The 24,064-nt window shown below is 44.6% G+C and overlaps 1 protein-coding gene across 1 annotated transcript in view; it reads left to right on the top strand.

Moving 5' to 3' along the window:
• MRPL1 (mitochondrial ribosomal protein L1) overlaps positions 1-24,064 on the top strand; it is a 49,873-nt gene that overhangs the window by 13,772 nt on the left and 12,037 nt on the right. The window contains exons 6-7 of the mRNA XM_066574331.1: positions 2,983-3,094; positions 11,617-11,717. Of these exons, the coding sequence (XP_066430428.1) occupies positions 2,983-3,094; positions 11,617-11,717 (213 nt within the window). The remainder of the gene's footprint in view (positions 1-2,982; positions 3,095-11,616; positions 11,718-24,064) is intronic.

The following is a 24,064-nucleotide window of genomic DNA, read 5'->3' as shown; positions in this document are numbered from 1 at the left end:
GAAGAGTGTGATTATAGACTTGCTATAATGGCTGATACACAGTCCCGTTTCGTTCTATATGCTCCTGTATTTCAAATTTGTCTTTGAACCATCTTGTTGGTCCACAATAACTTTCCACGTACCGTATATACCGGCGTATAAGACGACTTTTGAACCCCGAAAAATCTGCTCTGCAGTCGGGGGTCGTCTTATGCGCCGGTAATACAAAAAAAAAAAAAGTGTAAAAAAAAAAAATTTTATTACTCACCTCCCACGGCGTCCTGTCGCGCTCCGGCAGGATGTCGCTCGCTCCGGCAGGCTGTCGCTCGCTCCTCGTCCCCGCCGCAGCATAGCTTTCTGAATGCGGGGCTTGAAATCCCCGCTTCCAGAAAGCTAATACACACGCCGGCAGCCATGACAGCATTGAATGGCTGTGATTGGCTAAAGCACACGTGGCTTCAGCCAATCACACTATTCAATGACATCATTGAATGGCTGTGATTGGCTGAAGGCGCACGTGTTAGCAATCACACCCATTCAATGATGTCATTGAATAGTGTGATTGGCTGAAGCCACGTGTGCTTTAGCCAATCACAGCCATTCAATGATGTCATGGCTGCCGGCGTGTGTATTAGCTTTCTGGAAGCGGGGATTTCAAGCCCCACATTCAGAAAGCTATGCTGCGCCGGGGACGAGGAGCGAGCGACAGCCTGCCGGAGCGAGCGACATCCTGCCGGAGCGCGACAGAACGCCGTGGGAGGTGAGTAATAAAATTTTTTTTTTTTCTCCACTGAATACCGGCGTATAAGGTGACAGTTGGGGGGTCGTCTTATACGCCCCGTCGCCTTATACGCCGGTATATACGGTACTATTTTTTACCATTCTGTTAGTATCAAATAACCATCCTCATACCCTCACTGCCCAGATTTAAAAATGAGACTCACAGCCATGGGACAACTGATGGCAATGGGCTTTCAACAACTTCATATTATAGAAATCTGGAGTACAGGAGATGCAGAGCAACAATCAACCACATTATTAACACACCCTTAAAGGAGTTTTTCAGCTCCTCAGAACTGATGTCCTATCCATAGAATAGGTAATTAATATGTGATCGGTGGGGTTCCACTCTCCTGGACCCCAATCAATCAGCTCTTCCCTGGGCCAGCTGTTAGCCAGTATTGGGCAGGGAGGAGATGGCTCTGTAAATGAAAATGAATTGGAGATAAAGCTTTAATACCACACCAGGCCACTATGCAATGTATGGAGCTATCAGTTTTCTGTTCCATGCACAGTGACAGTTGGTCTGGCAATCATCTGATTGGCTGGGGTCCTGGATGATGGACCACCGCCGATCAGCTATTGATGACTTTTCCTATGGATAAGCCTTCAGTTTTGAAGAGCTGGAAAACCCCTAACACCTGTTCCCAGGATAGGTGATAAGTCTGATTGGTGGAGGTCCTTCTCTCTTCCTCACTGCCCTTCCGTAGTGAGGATAAGCTTGAATGGTCCAGCAGCCGAGCATGAGTACTGCCACTCCGTTCAACTCTCAGACTGCCAGAGATTGCAGAGTGTTTGCTACCTTTGGCAATCCCATTGAAATTAATGCTTGGCCACCGCTCCATTCAAGCTTTTCCTTACTATGAGTGTCCATTGAAGAAGAGAGGAGTACACAGGACCCCATTCTCATGGTGGGGCATACCCCCACTAATCAGACTTTTATCACCTATCCAGTGGATTGTGGCATAACCCCTTTAAGAAGCTTTGATATGAGTGAATTGCTTGTCTTACGGTAGTAGCTTTACCTCTTGGCAGGCTTATTTACTGTTAAAGAGGACCTATTATGTCCTTTTGTCAGCGGGACCGGCTTCTTAGCTTTGTAGCCACAGCCCTGTTGTCTCCGATGTCTCTCTCTTCCCTCTACTCCCTTCCGTTTTCCCGTAAAGACTCTTCTTCTTCTCCGTTCCCAGAGCGTGTTGGGTGGGCGATCCTAACCACTCACTGTCAATGGTTGCTGTCGGACTTGGTTGACCGTGAGTAGTGGGGATCTCCCACCTGACACATTCACACTGAAACTCAGAAGAGCTTGTACTTGAGAATGGGAGGGAGAAGAGGGAAAAGAGATACATTGTTGAAATCATGAGAACATGACGGAATCTCTTTAATAATTCACAACGGTCTATGCCACCAGTATAGATTTTAGAAAAGGCTAACAGAATCCAAGCCATTATACAAATGCTCATATTGACTTTAACATTGATGTTTCGATTTGACATTATTTATAATATATGACTTTATCTAATTGCTTTGCTAATTGGTGTACTTACGGGTTTGACTCCTAGTTCACCTTCTCGCAGTGATTAACATTAAAGGGGTTGTCTCGCGAAAGCAAGTGGGGATATACACTTCTGTATGGCCATATTAATGCACTTTGTAATGTACATCGTGCATTAATTATGAGCCATACAGAAGTTATTCACTTACCTGCTCCGTTGCTAGCGTCCTCGTCGCCATGGATCCGTCTAATTCTGATGTCGTCTTGCTTTTTTAGACGCGCTTGCACTGTGCGGTCTTCTCCCCTTCTGCTCGGTCCTGGCACGAGCGGCGTTCTGGCTCCGCCCCCTTCTACGCGTCATTGCGTAGCTCCGCCCCATCACGTGTGCCGATTCCAGCCAATCAGGAGGCTGGAATCGGCAATGGAACGCACAGAGCCCATGGTGCACCACGGGAGAAGACCCGCGGTGCACCATGGGAGAAAGCCGCAGTGCATCCCTGGGAAAGGACCGGCGGCCATCTTGGGAGAAGATTTTTTAAAGTCCTTATTTCGTCGGATCGGTAAGTAGCAAGCGGCTTAAAAACCGCTTTACTTTGCTATTTTATGCCAGGGGGGTGACAGGGGGAATCCGGTAAGGTACAATTTTGAGGTTTGCCGCGAGACAACCCCTTTAACCAGTTTTAAGGTGTAGATATGTCTTAACTAATGTAAAAATGTTGGCATTGCAGGTTCTGAACGATGAAGTAAATGCAGATTTCTACATAGCAACGCCTGACATTATCGCCAAACTGAATGTCCTGAAAAATAAGCTGAGGAAAAAATTCCCAAAATCCAAACGAGGTAAAATCCATGTAAAGTTTCCATAATTTGGTGTCTGCACTTTTACTACGGCACACTATTGGTTAAAACCTTTCCTCTTGGCGGTCATTGGAGGATACCTTCTACTTGTGCCGGTAATCAGTTCTAATAGTGTAAGGAATTAGCAAAATCATCTTTGGAACTGTAAGTCAAGAAAAATGTTCACGATCTCTAGATGTTCTGCGTAGAGGAATACAAGTATGTGTCTGTTGTTCGTTATCATCATACAGATTGAAGCGGAGGTGCCAGAGCTGAGTTCATTTCCATTGAAATCAATGGGAGCAGAAGCAGCTATTACACTTCCAGCACTTCACCCTTCAACACCGGGATCAGGCATAGAAAGTGTGTAATAGTCTCTTCAGCACCTATTGATTTTAATGAGAATGAAGCCAGCCATGGTGGCTCCGCTGCTGTCCGCTACGATGACGTCCGGTTGCAGCGAACAGCTCACCAGGGATCCCGAGTAGCTGGTCCCCAACGACTACCTAATAATGATCTATCCTAAGCATGCGTCATGAATAGGCTTTACCCCGAAAAACCCTTTAAAAATTTGCCATGACCATTTGCCTATAAAAGATGGGGCAAGTCTTTACTAGCCAGGCAGTTAAAACACAGTATAATGCAATACCATAGTATTGCATTCTACTGTACAAACACAGGTTCAAGTTCCCTAATGGGACTTTATAAAAAAAAAAAAAGCAGCAAAATAGAGACTTTTGTTTTAATGATAAAAAGTAAAAGTGAAATAAAAACCCTTAAGCTATTCGTCACATCTAAAAAAAAAAAATGTTTTTTAAAAAATCTAAAAATTCCCCAAAAAATTTGAAGTGATAGAATTGCACTTTTTTGGTCATTCCTCTCCAAGAAAAAATGGAGGAAAAATGTATCAAAAATTGTGTCAAAATGGTAATAATACAAACTACGAATGACTTTGCAAAAAAATGAGCCCTCACATGGAAAAATAAAAAAAGTTATAGTGGTCAAAAGATGGCGTCCGATAGCAATCCTTAACTTTTCTTTCTTTTTTTCTTATACTTATTTTATGTTAGTGTTACTATATATTAACAAAAGTATATAAATTTGGTATTTGGTAAAATGCAGTAAAATTTGTATAAAAAAAAAAAATATGATTTTTTTTTTAAGTGATAATACCAGAACTGCAGAAAGTGACCTGGTGACAGGAACATCAATGACCCTTGGTCATGAAAGGGTTAAGGTGGAGGCCCAAAAGACACATGCATGCTTGAAAATATCACAGATAAATATTCCATGTATTGCGAAGGTGCATGCGTAAAAACAGCATATCGCCATGTTTATCCTACCGTATATACCGGCGTATAAGACGACTTTTGAACTCCGAAAAATCTGCTCTGAAGTCGGGGGTCGTCTTATGCGCCGGTAATACCAAAAAAAAGTGTAAAAAAAAAAATCCTTACTCACCTCCCCCGGCATTCTGTCGCGCTCCGGCAGGATGTCGCTCGCTCCCCGTCGCAGGATTGCTTTCTGAATGCGGGGCTTGGAATCCCCGCCTCCAGAAAGCTAATACACACGCCGTCAGCCAGTTACAGCCATTCAATGACAGCATTGAATGGCTGTGATTGGCTGAAGGCGCACGTGGCTTCAGCCAATCACACCCATTCAATGATGTCATTGAATAGTGTGATTGGCTGAAGCCACGTGCGCCTTCAGCCAATCACAGCCATTCAATGCTGTCATTGAATGGCTGTAACTGGCTGACGGCGTGTGTATTAGCTTTCTGGAGGCGGGGATTCCAAGCCCCGCATTCAGAAAGCAATGCTGCGCCGGGGACGAGGAGCGAGCGACATCCTGCCGGAGCGCAACAGAACGCCGGGGGAGGTGAGTAATGATTTTTTTTTTTACACTATATTACCGGCGTATAAAGTGAAAGTTGGGGGGTCGTCTTATACGCCCCGTCGCCTTATACGCCGGTATATACGGTATTCCTGCTATAGGACGTACATTTACGTCCTGCAGTGTCACGGTATGTATGAAGAGAGATCATGGGGCGATCTCTCTTCATACACCACACGCGCTGGCTGTTGATTACAGCCGAGACCCGGCGGCAACAGCTCCATTAAGCCACACAACTGATCGGAGCTGTTAACCCTTTAAATACAGCTGTCAATTCTGACAACGGCATTTAAATCCCCTGAACGATGTTCGGTGATCCCGTACGGCCCCTCCACGAAGAGATCGCAGGGAGCCGTCGGGTGTCATGGCAGCTGGGGACCTTCTAAAAAGGCCCCAAGGCTGTCATGGCTTGATAGAATGCCTGCCTGATAGCAGTACGATGTGATGCTATGGCATTACATCATACTGCTGAGGCAAAAAAAAGTAAAAATCAGATCAATAAAGTTTACTAATTGTTAAAAAAAAAGTAATAAAAGTTCAAAAAAATCCCCTTTTGCCATATTTACTATAAAAGAATCTAAATAATAAAACAGAAATACATATTTGGTAGCGCTGTGTCCGTAAAAGTCCAATCTATCAAAGTAATGCATTATTTACCCCGAACTGTAATTGTCGTTTCGAAGGAAAAAACCTCCAAAAACGCACTTTTTTGGTCAACTTGTCTCCAAGAAAAATAAAAAGCGATCAAAAAGTTGTATGTTCCAAAATGGTACAACGCAAACTACAGGACGTCCCGCAAAAAATGAGCCCTCGCACAACTACGTCGATGGATCCACGCAGAAGATGGCGGCAGAAAATAATTTTAAAGAATTAAATGTCTTTGAAAAAAAATTTAAGTAGTACAGCAAAAAAACCTATATATATTTGGTATGGTAGTAATCATACTGTCCCTTAGAATAAAGTTATCGTGTCATTTTTGGTGCAGTATGGGCGCCGTAGAAGTAAGACGCACCCATAGATATCGGAATATTTTTTTTTTTCCATTTAACTCCATTTAGAATTTTTAAAAAGTTTTGAGTACATTATATGGTACATTAAAGGGGTTGTCCCGCGCCGAAACGTTTTGTTTTTTTTTCAATAGCCCCCCCGTTCGGCGCGAGACAAACCTGATGCAGGGGTAAAAAAAAAAAACGTCCAGTACTTACCCGAATCCCCGCGCTCCCGCGACTTCTTACTTACCTTAGTAAGATGGCCGCCGGGATCTTCACCCACGATGCACCGCTGGTCTTCTCCCATGGTGCACCGTCGGCTCTGTGTGCTCCATTGCCGATTCTAGCCTCCTGATTGGCTGGAATCGGCACACGTGACGGGGCGGAGCTACGAGGAGCAGCTCTCCGGCATGAGCGGCCCCATTCGGAAGGGAGAAGACCGGACTGCACAAGCGCGTCTAATCGGACGATTAGACGCTGAAATTAGACGGCACCATGGAGACGAGGACGCCAGCAACGGAACAGGTAAGTGAATAACTTCTGTATGGCTCATAATTAATGCACAATGTACATTACAAAGTGCATTAATATGGCCATACAGAAGTGCTGAACCCCACTTGCTTTCGCGGGACAACCCCTTTAAATAATACCATCGTAGAATACAACTCGTCCAGCTATAAACAAGCCCTCATACAGGGACGTCGATGGATGAATAAAGGAGGTATGATATTTTTTAAAGTGGGCAGGTAAAAGCAAATATGGGGGGGGGGGGGGGAGAGCTGTGTCATTAAGGGGTTAAAAAGGAAATTTTCATCCATAGTGCAATAAATACTAATGCTAGATTGCCTGATAACCATGGAAACTAATAATATGAATGACTCCTAATAACATATAAACCCGCCTCACAACATACAGGTGTGAAAGAAAAATATCCCATATATTAAAAAAACCTGTATACTTGTGAATAACACAGCGCCATATTTACCCGGAAAATGTAAGCCATAAAGAAAAAGATGATTCCTAATAAAAAATATTGTGCTCATGCAATATTATCCAATCCCCATAAATATTAATAATGACATGAACACGACTGCAGGTAGTAAAATAACTGCGCCGGAGGAGGCTGAACATTGACCTCCATAAATGGGATCTCCTGTTGGCGAGATTCCGGACCGCAGCGTGGACCGTCCAGAGCAATACAAAATCGCATTGGAAAGTCAAACACACTGACCTGTGCGGGATATCCCGAGGATATCTGCCCCTCATGCACACACGAGGATTGCGGATTCCGCATTTGCTGTCTGCACGGACAATACGCGGGGATTGAAAGGCATGGACTGCTCGCTCACATGTGTGGATAGAGAGGGAGAGGGAAAAAACAAAGAGAATGAGAATGGCCTGCTCAGTCGACTGTGCGATGTTATGCTGCTTTCTGATGTCATTCCCTGCTTGCGAGCTTTCTTCCATGCGGACGATACGCTGTCCATACACGGCCATACGCAATTCGTTTCCACTGTCATTCACAGGTCTTCCACTGTGGATATCCGCTCACGCAATCCGACCCGTTCGTGTGAGCCCGGCCTGGATTCTTGTTTAGATCTATGTTTTTAATTTACAAAAATTTGTATCTTTTTGTTTATTCTGGACAGAACGTTTATATTGTTTGTGTTGCTTTTTTAAAGTCTACATACATAGTTTTATTTTTTTGTAACTTTTTTAGGGTTTGTGACTTACACAATTTTTTTTTTTTAAGTGAAAGCGGTGTAAAGCGGTCTTGTAGGTCAATGTATTACTTTACTGGAGGTACAAATACTTCAAAGATAGACGCTCCCACCTTTAGGCCGCCTGCACATGGGCGGAAATCCCGCGGCAGTATTTCCCGCGGGATTTCCGCCACTGAAAGTTTGCATAGGAGTGCATTACAACACGCACTCCTATGCAGACGGCCGCGGTTTGGCCGCGCGAAATCTCGCGCGGCAAACAAACCGCGGCATGTCCTATTTTTGTGCGGGGCACGCACTCACCCGGCCGCCGGCTCCGGTCTGCGCATGCGCCGGCTGCGCGGCAGCCGGCACATGAAAGAGCCGGGGCCGCCAGGCGCGGGTGAGTACGCGCTCGTCCCTGCAGGCTCTCGGGTTGGGTCCCGCGGCGAGAATTCTCCCTGCCGGATCCGACCCGCTCGTCTGCAGGCGGCCTTATTCTAGTTTTTTTTTGCCAATTTTTATCTTTGACTGTCTTAAGGCCCATTTACACACAACGATTATCACTCAATAATAGCCAGACGCTCCGAGCGGGGTATGGAGAACGCAGCTGGACCGCTCTGTTCTTCATACCCCGCCTGTCGTCAGGGAGCGGGATACAGCTGAAACAATAGTGTAGACAACGATGAGCGATGGTTTAACAAAAACTGCACGATGTCAGGGCAGTTACACACAGCGATTATCGCTCAAAATATGGATTCTGATCGATAACCGTTGTGTTTAAATGGGCCTTTAGGTGGCTTCACGTGGAACAAGCTTTGTCCGAATAATCGCTGAATGGAGTTAAAGTAAGCGATAGTTGTTACGTGTAAACACGGCCGCCGGCAGTGATGGCAACAATTTGTTCACTAGTTGCTAGTTCCTGCTATTCAGCTCACCTAAAAATAGTTGATTAACCATTCTCTGTTCTAACTTTGCTGTACTACTTTAAATTTTTTTCGGAGGACATTCACTGCACGCGGTAAATAATGCATTACTTTGATAGAACGGACTTTTACGGACGTGGCGATACCAATTATGTATTTTATTATTTAAATTTTTTATTGTAAATATGGCAAAAGGGTTTTTTTTTAAACTTTTATTACTTAAAAAAAAATTATAAAAATAATTACTAAAACTTTATTGTTCTTATTTGTACTTTTTCTTTCAGTCCCCCTGGGGGACCACAACTAGTGATGCTTAGATCTCTTATGCAGTATGATGTAATGCCATAGCATTACATCATACTGCATTCTGACAGGCAGCCTATCAAGCCACCTCACGGGGATGGCTTGATAGGCATTCTGCCATGACAGCCCTAGGGCCTTTTCAGAAGGACCCCGTCTGCCATGACACCCGTAACGGCTTCCCCGAGATCACCGCGATGTTCTGGGGATTTAAATGCCACTGTCAGATTTGACAGCAGCATTTAAAGGGTTAACAGTCCCGATCGGCCGTGCGGCCAAACGGGGCTGTTGCCCGCAGGTGTCAGTTGTAATAAACAGCTGACACCTGCCGTGTATGGAAGGAGATAGCAGCTCTATCTCCCTCCATACACATCCTGCAACGGCAGGACGTAAAAACAGAATAGCGTGGTCACTAAGGGGTTGAAATAATAAAATCTGCTTTCTTATTGGCTGCCTAAGAGAAACATGTTTAAAGAAGTAAGTCCATACACTCTACGGAATGAAATAGAGCAAATAATACAAGATTTCCTGCTCTGATTAATCTCATCCTGTTACTTATTCAAGGTTTAAATTGCAAATAAGGTAACAATGGCAACAAGACTAAACAGGTTTCTGGCTGGATTGAAGGCTTACGTAACATGAGGGCTGCAGAGCATTACCAGATTTGTATTACAAGGAAGCAGCTAAGGAACTCGGATGTGTTGGTGTAACACTGACATTATATATATATATATATATATATATATATATATATATTTATCAGATCTGGACGCATTAAAAGTTCATCTACAGTAAAAAAAATGCCTGTCACCCCTCCTGACAAATTCTTGCATTTCCACATAAAATAAAAAAAATTTTCTTATCAATCTACACAGTTTTGTTACTGTTTTATGAATACATTGAAAAATGGATGTCCCCATTTCCCTTGTTAGCAGGATGTATCTTTACATAGTCCGACACAATCAGCACTGACTGGACGATGTCTAAAGCCTCATTTACACGCAACAATTATCGCTTAAAATTTTGTTCAAACCATGTCTTTTGGGCAATAATTGTTGTAAATGCTACCATTGTTTACTTTTCGGCCGAACAATGATTTTTAGTTGAGCTTAAAATCCATAGTTCAGCTGGAGAGATGATAGCACACTGTTTCTCCAGTGCTGATAATGTATTTAGCTGCTGTCCCATGGGAGGACAATGGAGCTGTATGCAGATAACAGACCACCTGCTGTTCTCTGCATACAGCTCAGGGAGGCTCATTTACATGCAAAGGAAGCTAAGGAGCTACTAATGAGCAATATTTCCCATTAGCAGCTTATGCAAAATGATCGCTCAGACTGTCAACCATTTTATCTTTTGAACGAATTTTGAGCGTTCATCTTTGCGTGTAAATGGGGCTTAACTGTGTAGAGAACCCCCCCCTCCCAATCGGTAACGCCTAGTTGTCAATTTATTCATACATTTCTAGGAGGAATAACAAAAAACTTTATTAGTAATTAACAGTGAACAGTTAAGAAAACTTAAGCTGTCTGTTCTGCACTGTAACTCCAGTTCACCCATGTGAGCTATGGGATCGGCATAATACAGCCAGCTTGGCGGCTTCTATGATCACAGCCGTCTGTTGCCCTGGCAAGAGCCCTGAGTGACTATTAGTCCTCTGAGACGATTCTCATTTGAACCAGCGAGTGACATCACCGTTAGCTCATTCGCTCTCATGCAGTCTATTTAGACAGGCAGATACAGCGTTGGCTCGCTCCAACAAGAACCGTTCAGTCGCTGTATAAGCGGATACAGGGACTGAACAATTGCTGTTTAAACGGAACAATAGAGCCGACAGAGACCACGTAGGACAGAGACACGAGGCACTGCACAGGCCCGCTTATCACACGCACACGGACATGCGCTCTGTTTCAGAGCCAGGGATGCGTATAAAAACGCTGCCCATATGGATAGCATTTCATATGCAGCCTATATAAATGTATAGGGCTCAAGCTGCGTGGTACCCAGAGCAATAGAGCATGTTGCGATGTATATCTCATACGTATCAATACACAGTGTCTACACGCACATGTGCATGGATCAATGAAAGTCCATTAACTGTCATTGACTCCATACTTCGTATCACGTGTCCTTGCAACGCACGCATAATATATGGTGAGAACACAGTTGTAAACATGAACCCTATCAGACACAGTCTTAATGCTGAGATTTCTGCTTTCACTATTCTACTCTATCAATCCCATGATGCATCAGCACAATATCATATGAGTAGCTGGAGGCTGTACCATCTCAGCTACCAGGAAAACACCACCATTACATTCTGTCTTCACCTAAATAAGCTACAGAGCATAATTACACAGTCAGAAGGATGAGCCGTGATCTCCTCTATTATGACTATATGACAGGAACCATGTTACTATCAGTAACTGTGATAGGAGTGACTCACTCCCCCTCTGAAGAGCATGTGTGGTACACGCCATGTAATATCATCACACACAGATTATGCTGACGAGGAACTCACTAGTTGGGAATACATAAACCAGAGTAAATCTGAGCAGATTGAGATCACATGACCATCTGAGAAGGATCCCAGAAGTTTGTTAGAAAGTTATATAAATGTGATCCATTGCATTTGCTGCATCCCAGAGTAGTGTTCAATAAATCTAGACCCGAAAACCTCTATTGTGTCACACCTGATTGCTGATCCTTTGTTCTAGGTTCTGTCGGTAACGACGTTGCCAACATGATCAAGATATTTGAAACCAGCCATGAGTATATGGTGGAAAGAGAATGCTTGGTGCAGACTAAAATAGCTAGGGTAAGTACAATGGGACTCGGATTCTCTCCTGCCACATGCTCTTTTCCTGAAAGACAATCTCTCCACATGGGACGGCGGCAGCTGTTTCCTGCACAAGCGCTTATGATCCCGACATCCGTGCCAAATACTTGTGCTGATCAGATATGTGGGGGATTACTAGGCCGACCACACTGGTAACATCTTGGTTTTTGCAATTGATATATAAATTTTTTTGTGTGAATACTTTTTCCCTGTCTGAGCATATATGTAACATTCATACAGTTAGGCTGGGGGCACATGGGCGTATTCCCGGGGGAAATTTCACGGTTTTGCCGCAGCGAAAAACTACGAGATGTCCACCAGGAAAGCGCTGCTTTAAAACCCGCGGCACTTAGCTGCTGGTTTTGGAGCTGCTTGGCTGCACGCTTTTCCGTTGCGGACGGCGCTGCTATAGAGGAGAGCGTGGCCGCAACGTAAAATAAAATTGGCATGTTGCGGTCGGGGAATGTGCGCCACAGCGCTGGCTTTGCCACGATGGATTTGCCGTCCCCTGTGGACGAGATTTTTCACAAATCTCGTCCACATGGCTGGCTAATACCGGGATTTGCCGCAGCAAAATTCCGGACGGAATTTCCGCGGCACATCTGCCCTGTGTGAACGCAGCCTTATGGTTGTTTTCTTTTCATTTTCTTAAAGACATGTTTTGCAACCGATGTTCAGATATTCACCTGTAATACGACCCACGTTCTACACGTGTTCTGTTATTTTAAGCGGTATCTAGGCCGGGTATTTCCTTTTTTGTGTTGCAATGTTCTTATTGAGAAAAGTAAACGCTAAGTTCTTTCATGTCTGGAAATTGAAAAAAGAAGTTCTAAATATCAAAACCACAGATTATTTCTTCATTGGGGGATTCTTAGCTGGTCTTTGGGTTCTACCATCCAGTGAAGACCTAATCCGCTCATGAATCGGTAGCTATAATGGGGGGGTTTTACAACAGCAACCCCTTTCCAGTGCCGTATTAGGGCACATTGACACCATGGACTTCCACCAAGAGCTATTATGTAAGTATGCCTCTACTTTGGTGGACTTGGTCCATCCGTATATTATACGGTTGGTCATTCATTTAAATGGCGTCTCTGTAATGTTAGGTTTCCTTTGCAGTGTCGTTCTGCAACTTCTCCTTTAATATGGCCACATACACAGTTGACTCCATCTTTCCCATCCACCTTTATTTTGAAGGTGAACAGAACCAATCCCCCCCTCCATCCTCGCGTCTAAATGATGTGAACTCACCCCAAGTTTGGATAGTCTTCGTTTGGCTATGCAACCAGGATTCCAGTTGATGACCAGTGATTCAGCTTTTGACTCCCAGGCCAGTCGTGTGGTTGGGGGTTGGAGACCGTAATACAGTATTTAACATCAGGAGCACATAAGATGGTAGGGCATGGCACGAAGACTCGAAAAGTAATAACTCAACAAACCAGTTACCTTTTACTTGTGAAGGTTAAAGTTATACGTTGACCTAGATTTTTCATTTCTGTCACTTTGTGGTGAGGCACAGGAGATCTGAGGTCATGCGATTTTCAACAGCTTTGTGCCACAGAGTCCTCATATGGGTGCCATATCCAGAAGTTGGGTAATTGCAAAGGAACCGTAAACTATTGCTAGTGTTGCTACTATTCTTTCTCTTGAGACAGAACACAATTTTTAATTCAAAAATACAGAGTAAATAATTAATCCCCAGTAGGAACAATAACTCTGGCTATACACTTTAGATAATAGAAGGACTCATTGATCTGTTATTCAAGGGTGGAAGAGAAGGATCGGGCATGTTTGGATTTCCTGAAGTGCTGGCAGTGGGTTGTTCCCATGTGTGCCTAAGATACTGGGTACCCTTTTTATAGTTAATGTTCTTTGACTGTTCCTAAATTTAAAAATAGAGGTAATTGGAAATCTATAGTGTTGTCAGTCCTGCTCTTGGGACTGGTAGGAGCAGCTCTGCAGGGATTCCATCGATGCCCGATGCTTTGCTGTTTGACAGTTGTCTCATCACCCGCTCCACTTCACTTTCCAGCAGGTCTGGTTCCAGATCCTCTTGGCCCCCCATGTTCCTCTAAGTGGTGACTGCTGGCACCAGCGTATAGTTCTTCTGTATATTGTTTCCATCTCTTCTTGATGTCCTGCTGGTCATTACCATTCCCATCATTGTCCTTGATGGCTGCTTGGCGGGTGGAGAAAGGTTTCTTCACTTGTTTCTCAGGGACAAATAATTCTTATAGGCTAATTGAAGACTCGTGCATCGGGCGTTCAGGGAGTTGTTCTTGTCTTTCCTGGCTTCTCTTTGGAATTTGGCATTGAGTCACCATGTCTCGTCCAGCCTTACTCTAGCTTCTCTCCTCTTATCAGCAATCTGGATGGTGGTTGCAATTAGCCAACTCGCATTATCAACTGGCTTCTTGTATGGTCCATGCTCTTGAGCGATTTCATTGATGTTTCCCTTTATCTCTGCCCACAGTTTGGTTGGGTCCCCACTTTCCTGCCTGAGCAAGTCAAACCTGTTCCGCACCTCGACTGCGTATTGTGCAGGGATCTTGCCGACATCAAATTTCCTCTATATGTCAGGACGCTGGAGCTTGCATAATGTATAAAGGTAGATCAGCACTTCGAGGTTTTCTTTAAAATAGAGACCTCTTTATTCCTCAGTAAAATATCGTCGTTTCGATCCTTACTCAGCTCGCATAGTCTGACCCCCGACTTTGGCTTTAAGGGGTTGGTGATTGGACCCGCAGAGGGTATAGTCGGTTTGGTTGTGATGCTGCCATTTGGGGGATGTCCAGGTGTAGAGGAAATGTATGAGGATATATTCAGTGCCCTCGTGTTTTTCTTTAGTCAGGGACCCATTGCTCACATATTTAATCCACAATCAGATTTGTAATTAGACACCCAAGTAAATCCTCTGAGGAGGCAAGTAATTGGGCAAAAATTCTTGGACTTCCTTTTGTTCTAGCGGACGGCAGAAACAATACGGTAGAGCTAAAAATAATTGGGGAGAATATTAATTCTGCCTGCTGTCTTGCCGCTATTTGCCCCTATTGGCAATGTGCAAGTAAATTTTTTGGCGGCATTTTGAGAAAACAATCTAATTAAGGCCTCCTTCCCACGAGCGTGACGGGCTCCGCAGCGTAATATTCCGCTGTGAAGCCCGTCACGGCGCCCCCCAGAGCCCCTATACTTACCTGCGGGAGATAGCGTGAAATCGCTTCCCCGCCCACCACCGCCGCGTCACCGCTCGTCACCGCTCGTCACCGCCCACCGCTCTCGCGTCACCAGCCGTGTCACGTGACGCGGCCGGACCGCGTCATTTGGCGTCATATGACGCTCGGCGGTGGGCGGGAAAGCGTTTTTTCACGCTATCTCCCGCTGGTTACAGCGGGAGATAGCGTGAATGGACGGCTTCCATTGACTGCAATGGAAGCCGTCAGTGCGTACAGCCCGTCCTCACCCGCAGAAAATAGAGCATGCTGCGGGTGAGGACGGGAGAAATCGCGGTGCGTAATTCCGCGGTGGAATTACGCATCGTGAGCATGGAGCTATTAGGTTCAATAGAACCTAATAGCTGCGTGCAACGCAGCGGATTTTCGCCGCGAATTACGCGGCGGAAATCCGTTCGTGGGAAGGAGGCCTAAGAGTATGATGCAAACAATTATACGGAAATATGAGGCTCTGTAGCTGTGTCATATAATTATGGTGCGTGGTAACCTTGTAAATTAGAAGAATATCTAGATAGCATATTGTCTTATTTATGAAAGAGGAGATTCCTGTACATGTTGCAGTTTCAATAAAAAAATTAATTATACATTTTGGCCCAATGCACATGGGCGTATTTGCACTGTGGGATTTGGAGCTCCGGGTGTCCCCGCTTGCCTTCTGCATCCAGCTGTTCTCTGCTCAGAGCACCTGGCTGTTATACAGCTGAGCGCTCCGAACGGGGTATGAAGAACACAGCTGGATCGCTCTGTTCTTCATACCCAGCCTGTCTTCAGGGAGCGGGATACAGATGAAACCCACTGTATCCCGCTGTGAATTCCTGATCGCTGATCTTTCAGGACGCTGAAAGACAACAATGAGCGACGGCTTAACAAAGACTGCACGATGTCAGTGCAGTTACACAACGATTATTGCTTAAAAGACGGCTTTGAGCGATTTTTTTTGAGCGAAAATTGTTGTGCTTAAAAGGGCCTTTAGCTTATGGGCTGAAAGTAGGTGACCTGCTAAATCGGGGGGGCGTAAGTAATCTGCCTGTTCTAATTTTTTGTAGTGCTGCTCAATGCATTTAGCGGTGCCTTTCAGCGCTCACATCGGGGAATGACAGGGGAGAGAAGTATAACACTTACATCCCTGGACTCCACCTGTCACCTAGTTAATAAAGCACTGTGATCACTGCAGCATCGGCACTGATTCCAGTAGGCAATTCTTTCTGTCTGTTGTGTGAGAGGGCATAAGGTGGGGGAAGTATTTGAAGTAGCAGACTTGTAATCAGAGTGACTGACTGGCTGATGCTCCACTCTATTTGTAACATGGCAGACAGTGATAAAGGCCCATTTAGACAAAACGATTATCATTGAATAGCCATGTTTTGAGCGATAATCATTGAGTAAATGCGCCCATCTTTCAGTTTTCTGCCGAGCTATGGAATTCAGTCCTGCCTTAAATCCGTCGTTCAGCAGAAGAGCTGATAAGACGGACCGCACTCTGTGTTCTGCCAAGAAAGAGCTGATAACAGCTGATTGCATTGTCTCAGCTGTTCTCAGCTGTCAGCCCTGCTGGTAAAACAAAGCGAAAGTATTTAGCAAAAACGGGTGGTCTGTTCCCTGAATACAACTCCCAGCGGCTCATACGCTGCTAATTGGTACTAATAGGCATTAGTACCAATTAATACTTTATGCAAAATGATTGCTCAAAAGGCATCTTTTGAGCAATGATCTTTGTGTCTAAATGGGCCTTAACTCTTTGTTAATTAGGTAGTTGTAAAGTTTTGCAACTCAACAGCTGAATTTGGAAAGGAATTTTTGCAAGAGGTTTTAAGTTTTCATTGGAAAGTATAGCTTGTGGACTTTTAAAAAAGCTTAAAGGAGTATTCCTGTAAGATGAAATTTTCTCCTATCCATGGGAAATAGGATAACTAGCTAATTGGTGGGGGTCTGACTACTGGGACCCCACCGAACACAAGAGAGGGGGGTCCATATCTTCCCCATATGAATGGAGTGGAGGTCGAGCATGCACACCGTCGCTCTATTCAGTTCAATGAGAGCACCAGAGATGGCCAAGCTCTTGAACTCGGCAAGTTTTGGCGCTGTAGTTGAAATGAATGGAACGGCGGCGCACACACACAACCTCCGCTTCATTCATTTCATCACCGACCGGTTTCTCCTTCTCAAGATTGGTGGCGGTTGCAGTGGTCACCTAGTTGTCCTCTATCCTGTGGAGAGGGAATAACTTGAAGGGGTAGTTCCACTTCTAGCTATTATGCTGCAGGAAGCAGTATAACTCTGTTTATGGCGCAGTGGCCTAAGTTGATACTGCAGATGAGTCCTATTGAAGTGAAAAATTAACTGGAATACCCACTTAATCCTCTCCCCCTGTTTGGAATACCTGACACTCTTCATTAAAAATTCACTTCAGGTTACATATCTTTCTAAGCTGTGCGGTGTGTATCAAGCTGTAAGTTACAGGAAATATGGATTTTCTGGCATCATAAATGATATACCCGATGTGGACTGGCCACGTTCCTCTGCATCTGAACCCTATATTTGACATATATAGTAACATAGTATGTAAGGCCCAAGAAAGACATATGTCCATCCAGATCAGCCTACTACCCCCCAATGTTGATCCAGAGGAAGGCAAAAAAAAAGTAGTAGCAGCCAATTTTCCTCATTTAAAGGGGTTGTCTCGCGAAATCAAGTGGGGGTATACACTTCTGTATGGCCATATTAATGCACTTTGTAATGTACATCGTGCATTAAATATGAGCCATACAGAAGTTATTCACTTACCTGTTCCGTTGCTGGCGTCCCCATCGCCATGGTGCCGTCTAACTTCGGTGTCTTCTTGCTTTTTTAGACGCGCTTGCGCAGATGGATCTTCTCCCTTCGGCTGGTCTCGGAAGCATCGGCGTTTTGGCTCCGCCCCCCTTGTACGCATCATCGCGTAGCTCCGCCCCATGACGTGTGCCGGTTCCAGCCTCCTGATTGGCTGGAATTGGCACGTGACGGGGGCGGAGCTACGCGATGATGCGTACAAGGGGGCGGAGCCAAAACGCCGATGCTTCCGAGACCAGCCGAAGGGAGAAGATCCATGTGCGCAAGCGCGTCTAAAAAAGCAAGAAGACACCGAAGTTAGACGGCACCATGGCGATGGGGACGCCAGCAACGGAACAGGTAAGTGAATAACTTCTGTATGGCTCATATTTAATGCACGATGTATATTACAAAGTGCATTAATATGGCCATACAGAAGTACTTAACCCCACTTGCTGCCGCGAGACAACCCCTTTAAGGAAAAACAAAATTTCTTCCAGAATCCAGTCTGGCAATCTGAATAATCCCCGGATCACGATCCTTCTGAAGTTATTGGTGATTTCATGCTTGGAAAAGCTTCTGGCGTTTACAGTAAAGGTGTTCTGTGGTTCAAGTTGAAAATTAACAGGGCATGAGTTAATATAACCATAGAGAGCATACATGCCTGTCTTTTACCCCTCACTTGGGGAGGCACAACTGACCATCTCCCACGTCCCCATTCCCTGCCGAGGACGGCCACCCGGAAGTCAGGTGACTCCTGCAGCCAATTAGAGGCCACAGTGTCAACTTCTGAGCTCCTGTTATCAGCGCTCACATCCTTAGCGCCATGATGCCAGGAATTTGGGATGGTGACGCTACGGCGTCACCTGACTTCCAGTGGCCATCTCGGGTGGGGCAGCAGAAGACAGCTGTGCCCAAGGAGCCAAAGACAGGCCCAGCCGTTAAAAATGTTCAACTTGAAACCACACCACTCCTTTAAATAAGCTTCCATATACCTGATGAAGGCCCAAAGATTGTACCTTTCACCTTCATCGGGCCGGTCTACCGTGTTTAGCTACTTTATAGGAGTGTGCAGCAGACTGCGCTCTCTTGCACAGTTGGCCACCAGAAAAAAAAACGTATACCGCGCGGTGTCGCAACTGGAGGTGACGTACGTTATTTAACGTCTATGTAGGGATCTATACAGGGAGATCTTGTTCTGTAACTCAGATAGAAGGCTCGAACTCAGCGTGCCTGTTTGTGCATGGCATCACGTTCATTCATCTTGTTCACATTTCGACATCATCGTTTGCACGTTATTTCATTCCCCTTGTAATATTTTCATCCATCTCGGAGACATTTAATTATACTTGAGACTACAGTATGTGTTTGCTAACATAGCTTGTTTGTTTTGGCTACCTGGCATCTTCCGCCGTCTTCTTCTCCCCCTCCTACGGCGCTCGACTTTCATTACCTGCTGAGCCAGGAAGATGAGTGCAAGCGGCTCCTGACAGCATGGAAGGGGGATCGATCTGCATGGCTGTTCTAGGAACTCTAGTGTGGTTTATTGTAGGACTGTATTTCATTACTTGCTTGGCTCTTCTCTACTCCCTCTGCTGTAAGGCAAGAAGTTACGAAACCAAAGTCATGCACTCCTCACAACTATCTGATAGTATTTGTAATGAAGCAGAACTGGACTGAACATCCACCTCGAAATGATTTCAAATGGCCTTCTCAATGCTAAAAACTAAGTATTGCAACTAGTAAGTATCTGTGCCTCAAAAAAAGATGTTGTTTAAATACTATGGAAGTGAAAAATATAAACCACGGGGAGCGTTTTGTTACAAGCTTTTCGCATTGAAAGCTGTGTATATAAAGCATATTGGATCCATGCTGCCTCCGGGAACGAGGGTGAATCCGGAGAAGCTGTGAGTATGGATTGTATGCATTGCGACTATCCTAACCACGGATGATACATATGCTATATGCTTTTGGTATTTTTTGCTATTACAGTAACTATACAGTATTTGCACTAGTTGTAGTCTTTGTTTCAGGGGTTGTGAGTTCCTCAACCACTATCTGAAGTATGAGTGGATGTTGGGTTATTCGGGGGCTGTTTTGCCATTACGGTAAAGAGGTCCCTAAGAACTTACTACAATGACAATATATGTCTCTTAGTAACTCTGTAGCCATTTTGGCTAAATTGAGACCATATTATGTTATTTACTTGCAAAGAGTTTCTAACTGTGTAAGACCGGGCAAATGCGTATCATGTGCTCGATGTACGCACTTAGGCCTTAGTCACACGGGCGTTTTTTCACGCGATTTGCGGATCGCATGACGGATGCGCATCCGCAAATCGCGTGACCGGTGCGCGCAAGTCACCCGCAAATCGCCCGAAAATCTGCTCCTAGCCGTGTTTCATTAGAAACGGGCCGGAGCTGTCCAGCGCATTGCATTCAATGGAGACGGCAATAGAGCCGGCTCCATTTAAAGCAATGCGCTGCGGGCGAGCCCGGGACGAATTGTCGGGAAGGGCTTAAATATATAAGCCCTTCCCTGCAATTCATCCTAAAATGTGTAAAAATAAAAAATATATATATACTCACCTTCTCCCGGCAGCCGGAGCTCCGCGCGGCCGTCCTGCAGTGGGTGTGAAGGGGGTGTGAGTCAGACCTGCCCCCTGATTGGCTCAGCGCTGAGAGGCAGCAGTCACTCACCCATTCATGAATTCATGAATGGATGTGAGTCAGACCTGCCCCTGATTGGCTCAGCGCTGAGAGGCAGCAGTCACTCACCCATTCATGAATTCATGAATGGGTGTGTGAGTGAAACCTGCCTCTGATTGGTCAGGGCTGTGACCAATCAGAAGCAGATCATTCATTCAGTGCCGAGAAGCAGTTCAGGAGAACTGACAGCGGCCGCTGCTGGACTCCGGCTGCAGTGGAAAGGTGAGTATACAATTTTTTTTTATTTTAACACATTTTAGGATGAATTGCAGGGAAGGGCTTATATATTTAACCCCTTCCCGACAATTCACCCCGCGCACGCCGGCAGCCCATTGCTTTCAATGGAGCGGCTGTATTGCCGGCTCCATTGAATTCAATGGGCAAACATCGTTCTTCTCTGCCACAGCTGTTACAGCTGTGGCAGAGAAGAATGATTTGTCTTCTATATGTTCTCAATGGGGTCGGCGCTGCTGCTGCCGGCCCCATTGAGCGCATATAGAGAAGAGAACAGGAATCGCAGATCGCAGATAGGTGCGATCTGCGATTTCTGTTCTATAATTTATCGGACGAGCGCATAAAAAGCGCTCATGTGTCCGATACCATTGCAAAGCAATGGTTTTAAAAAATCGCCGGACGCATGCGCATGCGCAAATCGCGCGAAAAAACGCCTGTCTGACTAAGGCCTTATAATACACTGTAAATCGGGGCAATTCAAATGCATTGACTTTCACCGTTCCACTCACACTTGCGTATGATACACGCGTAAAAAAGAACGCCGCATGTTCTGTTTTACCAAGTATTACACGCGATAGAGCCCTATTGTACGAAAACACTGTGCATACGCAATTACATTGTCTGTGTGCGACGGTTTCACGCAATGTTGCTAAGTGACTATTGAAGGAAAGTTTAAAAAAGGAAGCCAACTTATGACCCCATGCGTGAGATACGCGATCAAAGACGCGGGGATATGCAGTTACACACGCTGGTAAGACGCCCGTCTAATGCTGCCTTCACATCTGCGCTAGAACCTCTCTATGCAGCGCTTTTTATTCCAGCTGAGCGGAAACCGAACAGATCCCATTCTAGTCTCCTCGGTCTTTAGTGGAAATAGTTGACAAAAACATTTCTCACTGCTTGGTGATGTTCCAAAAATAAGCGTGGAAGAGCTGGTTTTCCCCTACAGGTCACTGCAGTGTCCGTGCAAAGCTCGCTATACACATACGATTCGCCAAAATGTGATCAGTCATCCGTGAGATGATTCGTACGAATGATCTGACCATCAACATACAGGACTAAAGCGGCAAATCAGGAGGACTATTCTTTTTAATGAGTGGACTTGTGTAAAGTGGTTCATGTTTGGCCGTATTCGCCCATCATGCCATACACATGCAGTTTCAGCTGAAGACCACAGGGGGAAAAAATCTTATTATGGTGGATCACATTTTTGGTATTTAACCCCTTAATGGCACAGCCTATTTTGGGCTTAAGGACGCAACAATTTTTGGCGGATTTTCTTCTCCGTTTATCAAAAGCCATAACTTTTTGATTTTTCCGTCGACGCGGCCGTATGAGGGCTTGTTTTTTGCGTGGCGAACTGTAGTTTTTATCGGTGCCACTTTTGGGTACATAGACTATATTGTAAAACTTTTTTTATTTTTTTTTATGATAGCAGGGAGAGAAAACGCATCAATTCTGCCATCGATTTTTTGATTTCTTTTTTTTACAGCGTTACTCATGCAGCATAAATGAGACATTCCATTTTTTCTGCGGACCGGTACGGTTACAACGATACCAAAATTCTTACATTTTTTTTAGGTTTTCCCACTTTTCTGCAATAAAAACCCTTTTTTGGAAATCTTTTTTCTATTCTAAATCGCTGCATTCAAAGTCCTGTAACTTTTTTATTTTTCGATGTACGGAGCTCTATGGGGGCTTATTTTTTGCAAGACGAGCTGTAGTTTTTACTGGTACCATTTTGGGGTACATACAGCTTTTTTGATCACTTTTATTGCGTTTTTAGTGAGGCTAAATGCTAAAAATTAGCCTCAGTTTTTTAGCGTTTTTTTCCGTGCACAGTCAAAAGCATGTGCAACTTATTGTATGCATCGTTACGGACGCGACAATACCAAGTATGTGGGGTTTTATCTTTTTTTTTACCCTTTTTTTATGCTAATCTGAGAAAAAGCATTAAAAAATTTTTTTAACTCTTTTTTTACATTTTTTTAAATTCATTTTTTTATCTTTGTTTTTTTACACTGTTTGTGTCCCTCTGAGGGACTTTAACCACTGCCCTGATGATCGCTGTCATCAGGCATGGCAGAGCTACTGCTTTGCCATGCCTTATCGCTTATACAGCGATCATAGGCAATACAGGACGCCAGTGTCTGGCGTCCTGTTGCCATGGTGACAGGCCGGGCTCTCACGATGACATCGCGAGTTCCGGCCGGAGACACAGAGGGAGTCCACTCCTTCTGTGAACTCTTTCCCTGCCACGATCTACTTAGATCGCGGCAGGGAAGGGGTTAACAGCGGGACGCCGGCTATGACTGACAGCCGGCTCCCGCTGCGGGATAGCGCGGGATCATATGTGATCCCGCGCTATCTCCAGGACGTAAGTTTACGTCCTGTTGCGGGAAGTACCAGGCTGCCAGGACGTAAACTTACGCCCTGCAGCGGGAACGGGTTAAAGAAAAACAATTGAATCTGAATCACCGAATTCTAAGCCCGATATCATTTTTATTTTTCCAGCAGCGGAGCTCTGTGAGGTCTTGTTGTATATGGGGAGAGCTGTAGTTTTTATCGGTTAGTCTGAGGTTCGTGGGACTTTTGGATTGCTTTTTATTACGATTTATTGGAGGCTGATAAAAAAAACATCAACAATTCTGGTGAGAGTTGTTTAAAATTATTTTTATGACATTCACCCTGTGCGATAAATAACAAAATATTTCCATTGTCCGGGCCGTTACAAACGCAGCAATACCGATTTTTAATAATATTTATTGGCATTTTACCATTTGAAAAGGGTTTTGCGGGAAATAATGTGTATTTTTTCGAAACTGAATTTTTTTAATTTAATTTTCTTAAACTTTGTTTTATGCTATTTTTTTTTGTCTCTCTCTTTAGGATGCAATAGGTCGATTGCTATGATAATACACTGCATTACCTATGTAGTGCATTTTACTAAACCTATGACAGCAACCTACCGTGTTTTACCCGGAAATAAGACAGTGTCTTATATTAATTTTTGTTCAAAAAGGTTTAACTTTTTTACATGTATAGCTGCCTGGACACTATTTAAATTGACTTTTTTAATTAACTGTTAGCAGGGCTTAATTTTGGAGTAGGGCTTATATTTCAAGCATCCTCAAAAAGCCTGAAAAGTCATTTTGCATCCTCAAAAATTCTGGACAGTCATGCTATGTCTTATTTTCAGGGTATGTCTTATTTTCAGGGAAACAGGGTACTAGACTCCGTCGGAGGCAGGGTCTAAGAGGATGAGTTACATGACAGATATGGAGGCCTCTGTCAGGCTTCTAGCTGCCATGGGAACCCATTGGTACCTTGTGATTGCACTGCGGGG

This window comes from Eleutherodactylus coqui, chromosome 7, assembly GCF_035609145.1.
Source record: "Eleutherodactylus coqui strain aEleCoq1 chromosome 7, aEleCoq1.hap1, whole genome shotgun sequence".
NCBI lineage: Eukaryota > Metazoa > Chordata > Amphibia > Anura > Eleutherodactylidae > Eleutherodactylus > Eleutherodactylus coqui.
This window is presented reverse-complemented; position numbering and strand designations above follow the sequence as displayed.